This window comes from Parasteatoda tepidariorum, chromosome 3, assembly GCF_043381705.1.
Source record: "Parasteatoda tepidariorum isolate YZ-2023 chromosome 3, CAS_Ptep_4.0, whole genome shotgun sequence".
In the NCBI taxonomy this organism is placed as follows: domain Eukaryota; kingdom Metazoa; phylum Arthropoda; class Arachnida; order Araneae; family Theridiidae; genus Parasteatoda; species Parasteatoda tepidariorum.
This window is the reverse complement of record NC_092206.1, coordinates 66,875,531-66,882,442: the sequence shown is the minus strand read 5'-3', so window position 1 is coordinate 66,882,442 and position 6,912 is coordinate 66,875,531. Positions and strand designations below refer to the sequence as shown.

General features: G+C 32.4%; 1 protein-coding gene across 1 annotated transcript; it reads right to left on the bottom strand.

Moving 5' to 3' along the window:
• Positions 1-860: 860 nt before the first annotated feature.
• LOC122270164 (LINE-1 retrotransposable element ORF2 protein) lies at positions 861-3,431 on the bottom strand. Its single transcript, XM_043046533.2, has one exon. It carries the CDS (start codon positions 3,429-3,431, stop codon positions 861-863), a length of 2,571 nt encoding a protein of 856 aa, XP_042902467.2.
• Between the last annotated feature and the right edge of the window lie 3,481 nt (positions 3,432-6,912).

The following is a 6,912-nucleotide window of genomic DNA, read 5'->3' as shown; positions in this document are numbered from 1 at the left end:
TACTTATAAAATCCTTTTTGGTAGTAAATAAAATATTTGAAATATTATATACGATAAAAGAACAGCCTAAAAATATTTAAGAGATTTTTCTTCGTTACTGAAGCTAATGAAAAATTTTAATTTTAATTAAAAAATTGTTTTGCATTTTTATTTATTATTTAAAATGGTTTTGGAGATCCCTTTGGTTAAGATTTCTACACATTTAATTTAAATCATTTCAAACAAATATTGTTTTTCTTTTTTTTAAATTAATTAAAAATATTAAATTGAATATACGTTTATAAAAATTGCTTACACGCAGAAAAGTAGATTTTAACCACTGTATATGTTTTTCAATATTAAATTTAATATTTTTTTTAAAAAGTAATAATAAAACTATTACTTACTTACTTATCCTCTACGTGCCTTGGGCACTTAAGGCCTCCAGCATATCCCTCCAACGCCTCCTGTCTTTAGCAATAGATCTTGCTTCCTCCCAGCCAGATATTCTACATTCTTTTAATTCGCCCCAAAACATGCGCTGGATGGTAAGTCTGGGTCTTCCTCTTGTTCTTTTACCATCAGGGGCCCATGTAAGTGCAACAGATGAAATTTTTCCTTTGGGCATTCTAAGGATATGTCCGAGCCAGCTCCATCTTCGTTTTTTAATTTCATCTTCGATTGTTTTTATTTTAGCTTTCCTTAATAGATTTTGATTTGATACTTTGTAAGGACAGAAAATTTTAAAAATAAATCTTAAACATTTGTTTTGAAAGGTTTCTAATTTTTGCATTTCGATCTAAGTCTGTTTCCAGGTTTCTGCGCCATATAATAGTACTGCTCTAACAATAGCTTTGTAAACAACTATTTTTGTCTTTATTTCAATATTTGACTCTCTCCAAAAATTTATGTAATCCCTTAAAACATGTTCTTGCTTTGATTATTCTCTGTCTAATATCTTCGCTACTTCCACCTTTTTTATCTACAATAGAACCTAAATAGCTAAATGACTCTATGTCATCTATTTCGTGATTTTCGATTTTAATTTTGTCATTTTTCTTTTGATTTATTCTCATTACTTTAGTTTTCTTCTTGTTCATGAATAAACCTACACTATTTGAATATTTGTTGAATTTGTCTGTTTTAAGTTGAAGGTCTGTACATTTGGATGAAATAAGTACGATGTCATCAGCAAAATCAAGGTCTTCTAAAGTAGTTGTGAAATTCCACCTTATTCCTCTTTTTTCATCTTTCAAGCTGTTTCGCATAATCCAGTCTATCACCAGTATAAATAAAAATCCCGATAAAACACATCCCTGTCTCACGCCAGTTTTTACTAAAAAGAATTCAGTTAATTCTCCATTTACTTCTATACATGCTTTGCTGTTATCATACATATCTTTGATTATGTTAATATATTTTTCTGGTATATTATAAAGTGATAAAATTTCCCATAATTTCTCTCTCTTAACTGAATCAAAGGCTTTACTGAAATCAATAAAGTTTAAATATAAAGAGGTGTTAAATTCTAAGCTTTGCTCAATGATATTTCTAAGTGTGAAGATTTGCTGCATTGTTCCACTTCCACTGCGGAAACCTGCCTGTTCTTCTCTTAAAATTCCATAAATTTCATGTTTTAGTCTATTCAAAACTATTCTTCCAAATATTTTTCCCGGTATGGAAAGTAGGCTAATGCCCCTCCAATTTTCGCATTTTGTTAGATCGCCTTTCTTGGGAATTTTCACTATTACTGCTTCTTTCCATTGTTCTGGTATTCTTTCATTTCTCCAGATTTCATTGAAGAGCTTTTGCAACTGTCTTGTAGCGGTTTCAAAATCTGCCTTAAGCATCTCTGCCACGATTCCGTCTCTCCCTGCAGCCTTCTTTGGTTTTGTGGCCCTCAGGGCACTCTGTACCTCATCCAGCGAGATATCTTCCAAAGAAAAATCTACAGTAGATGCTACATTTAATGTAACATTTGGGAGTTGCTCAGAATTTTCAACATGGTGTGCGTTAAGCGTATCTTCAAAATATTCTCTCCATCTTTCTTCGATCCTCTTATCCGTAGTAAGTAACTTATTGTTTTTGTCTCGTACTGCACATTGCGAATTTCGTTTATTTCCTTTTATTTGTTTCACTTTCTGATAGAAAGTACTTATTTGTCCTTTTTGCGCTGCATCTTGAGCCTCATTGGCAAGGTCTGTGAAATATTTCCTTTTGTCTTTTCTGGCTGACTTTTTTACTTCTCTATCAATTTGACTATACTGCTGTCTATACCGATTAAATAATCTTTCAGACTTTGTAGTTTCCATCTGTATTTTCTTTTTCCTTCTGCTTTCAATTAGTATTAATGTTTCACCCGTAATCCATTCTTTGCTTTTCTTTCCTTTCTTTTCACCCAACACTTTTTCTGCTACGTCGCAATAAATGTTTTTGATATGTTCCCAAGTCTCTTCAACTTTTTCTTTTACCTCATTTTCTGATTGCTTAGTGTTGCCATGATTTTCTTCTTCCTTTAACAGCTCAAATCTGTTTTTCAACTCGATTGAAAATTCTTGTCTGCACTCTTTGGCTTTTAACTTAGCAATGTCATAGCTTATTCTTTTATGTCCCGTCTTCTTTGGTGATTTTCTTAATTTTAGTTTTAATATTGCAAGAATCAAGTAGTGATCTGATCCAACGTCGGCACCTCTCATCGCTCTTACGTCTCTTAGTGAGCTCCTGAACTTGTTATTAATTGCAATATGATCTATTTGATTCTTTGTTCTTCCGTCTGGTGAGGTCCATGTACATTTATGTATCTCTCTATGCTTGAATCTACTCCCACCTATGTTTAAACTATTTAGTTCGCACAGGGAAACAAACAGTTCTCCATTTTCGTTCCTCTCACCCGGTGATTCGTTTCCCATGGAGGTTTCATCATCACTAATCCGTTTTCCAACCTTAGCATTAAGGTCTCCCATAAGAATTATCATGTCATGTTTTGGAACTCGATTTAAAACACATTGTAGTTGATCATAAAATGTCTCCTTTTCCTCCTCATCAGCATCATTCGTTGGTGCATACACTTGAATAATTGATAGTTTAATATATTTTGAATAAAATCGTGCTCTTAAAATTCTTTCACTGATTGGTTCCCATTCCAAAAGACTCTTCGCTGTTTCTTTATTAATGATTAGCGCCACGCCTCTTTCGTGCTTTTCTTCAGCTCCTGAGTACAAAATGATTTGTTCACTTCCAGTTTTAATCTTGCCAAAACCTGTCCATCTAAGTTCTGATATTCCCAAGATATCCAATTGGTATCTATCCATTTCCATTGATACCTGTCTACTTTTTCCACATTGGTACATAGTTCTTACATTCCAAGCACCAATTCGTAACTTGTGTTTAGGTTTCACCAATGACTTCTTCCGCATCGAAGGCTCCAAATGGCTTTCCCTTCGACACTTCATAGGCGTGATTTCCTCATTCCAGGTTAGATAACTGTCATTTGGAATTTCTCAAGTCATTGCTTCCGCCAAGAGAATTTGGCGCGATATGCTTTTGGTTTCTGTAGTCAGGGATGTTTTACGGGGTAGAGGGACTAGCCCTACACCCAAAACTCCTCCTTTATCCATGATTTGTGTTTTTAATTGTGGCCCCCGGCCTCTTGTAAGTTGGAAACCCCTGTTCTGATTTTTTTTTCTACTTGAGGGAAAGAGTTAATGATACTTATAAAATCCTTTTTGGTAGTAGATAAAATATTTGAAATATTATATACGATAAAAGAACAGCATAAAAATATTTAAGAGATTTTCTTCGTTACTGAAGCTAATGAAAAATTTTAATTTTAATTAAAAAATTGTTTTGCATTTTTATTTTTATTTAAAATGGTTTTGGAGATTCCTTTGGTAAAAGATTTCTACACATTTAATTTAAATCATTTCAAACAAATATTTATTTTCTTTTTTTTAAATTAATTAAAAACATTAAATTGAATATACGTTTATAAAAATTGCTTACACGCAGAAAAGTAGATTTCAACCACTGTATATGTTTTTCAATATTAAATTTAATATTTTTTTTAAAAAAATAATAATAAAACTATAAATGCATAGAAAATTTACATCGTGTTAAACTAAGTAATTTTCAAAACCTGAAATTTGTATTAAATCAATTAAATAGTTTCTTAGTTTGCTAAATCAAATAATTAAAAAAAGAAGGCAAGATTTAATTGATTTATTTTAAAAAGTAATAAATTATTAATCTAATACATAATAATTTATCATTAGGAAATTTGTTAGCATTAATTTTTTTCTCTCCCCCATTTCTTATCCTGTCTGATGATTTTAGAACTCAACGTAGAAAATCGAAATCTACAATATTTCACATTTTTACAAACAGGTGAACACTTGGTACAAATTTCCAATATTTATTCATGCTAATATTTTAAAGTAATTACAAATTACAAATTAATTTGTTTGACTCATTTTTCAAACAAAATACCATTTTCATCAGGGTCCGAACTAACTTCAACTTTACTATCCGAATCGACAGTAAGTTGATATGAAAAAGGCAATCAGAATATCATCTTATCTAAATCTCTGTCACCGTACAAACGAAAGCTCCTCCTAAAGATAAGATATGTAGAATGTTGTGGCCATGGTATGTAAGTACGCCTAGGTTATGGCATTACATCACAGATAACTCCTTAATTTGTCATGTAAACGCTATCAAGTCACATTAATAGGAGCAAGTGTGTTCCTAATCAAAGAATGTATCCAGGGGCAGTTATATTTTATTTTATATCCGTTGTTGAACAGCAGACCCAATTACGTGTTTACGACTACTAATGTTCAACTCCGCAGCCTTGTAANCATACACTTGAATAATTGATAGTTTAATATATTTTGAATAAAATCGTGCTCTTAAAATTCTTTCACTGATTGGTTCCCATTCCAAAAGACTCTTCGCTGTTTCTTTATTAATGATTAGCGCCACGCCTCTTTCGTGCTTTTCTTCAGCTCCTGAGTACAAAATGATTTGTTCACTTCCAGTTTTAATCTTGCCAAAACCTGTCCATCTAAGTTCTGATATTCCCAAGATATCCAATTGGTATCTATCCATTTCCATTGATACCTGTCTACTTTTTCCACATTGGTACATAGTTCTTACATTCCAAGCACCAATTCGTAACTTGTGTTTAGGTTTCATCAATGACTTCTTCCGCATCGAAGGCTCCAAATGGCTTTCCCTTCGACACTTCATAGGCGTGATTTCCTCATTCCAGGTTAGATAACTGTCATTTGGAATTTCACAAGTCATTGCTTCCGCCAAGAGAATTTGGCCGTATATGCTTTTGGTTTCTGTAGTCAGAGATGTTTTACGGGGTAGAGGGACTAGCCCTACGCCCAACCCTCCTCCTTTATCCATGATTTGTGTTTTTAATTGTGGCCCCCGGCCTCTTGTAAGTTGGAAACCCCTGTTCTGATTTTTTTTTCTACTTGAGGGAAAGAGTTAATGTTACTTATAAAATCCTTTTTGGTAGTAGATAAAATATTTGAAATATTATATACGATAAAAGAACAGCATAAAAATATTTAAGAGATATTTCTTCGTTACTGAAGCTAATGAAAAATTTTAATTTTAATTAAAAAAAATTTTGCATTTTTATTCTTATTTAAAATGGTTTTGGAGATCCCTTTGGTTAAGATTTCTACACATTTAATTTAAATCATTTCAAACAAATATTGTTTTTCTTTTTTTTAAATTAATTAAAAACATTAAATTGAATATACGTTTATAAAAATTGCTTACACGCAGAAAAGTAGATTTTAACCACTGTATATGTTTTTCAATATTAAATTTAATATTTTTTTTAAAAAAATAACAATAAAACTACAAATGCATAGAAAATTTGCATCGTGTTAAACTAAGTAGTCATTTTATAGATGGCTCTGTGGCTCCAATTCGTCGAGGTGATAGTTCGTAGTTACTGGTGGCACAATTCGTCGTTGCGACGAGATGTGAATAGTAAATCATTCCAACAACAGCCAATAGAATGTTAGGGGTGCTCATGGAGGTTAAGACTCGATAATTTCGTGACCAACGACATAAATATAGCAATGTGGTCCGCACTGTGCACAGGCCGCCTTTACGTCCTTGACGAGCTGGTACACATCGATTTAAAACTGGGTGGGCTTCAAACTGCCACTTGGGGATCGAACCCCAGTTCTTCCCAATGACAATTCAGTACCTTAACCATTGAGCCATCGCGATTCGCTGCGAGTTGTACTGTCGGCGTATTATCCTATGTCAAATCGTACGCGTCGAACTGTCGCTATGACGAATTGTACGCCACAAATTGACGCAAAACCAATTTTAAGAAATAAAGCTAATAATACGGTTACTTTAAAGTAAGGTTTTTTTTTCATTCTTTTTTTTTAAATTAAATTCAAATTTATAGATATTTAATAAGCTTCTATTGAAATCGAAAACTTTTTACTATCTACAGGGCTGACAATTTTCTACGCTTTTTGTAAAAACTTATTCTAGTGGTAGCTATGTTTATGCTTAAATGTATTATTTTTTATTCATCTAAACTTATTTTCCTCACCACTACACAAAAATGATTTAAAACTTCATATGCAAGGCCATTTTGTTGCAGCTTTTTCGTGATGAGGCTGTTTAAAATGTTGGCAAAACTACCAAAAATTCTGAAATTCTGGTTTCTTTTTAAAAGTCTACCACTTTACAAATACATTTTGCAATTTCAATGGCAGACAGATAAAAATAAATTGGGTTTTAAGCAAAATGTCTGAAGAAAGCAATTTAGACCATTTAGAAAATGCTGTAGCGATGAGAATAAATGAAAATTCGATAGCGCAATATCAGATGAGTATGGTGTGTGAGGCAATACCTTCCAACCCCGAGTCATTATTTTTTTTCTCTGGG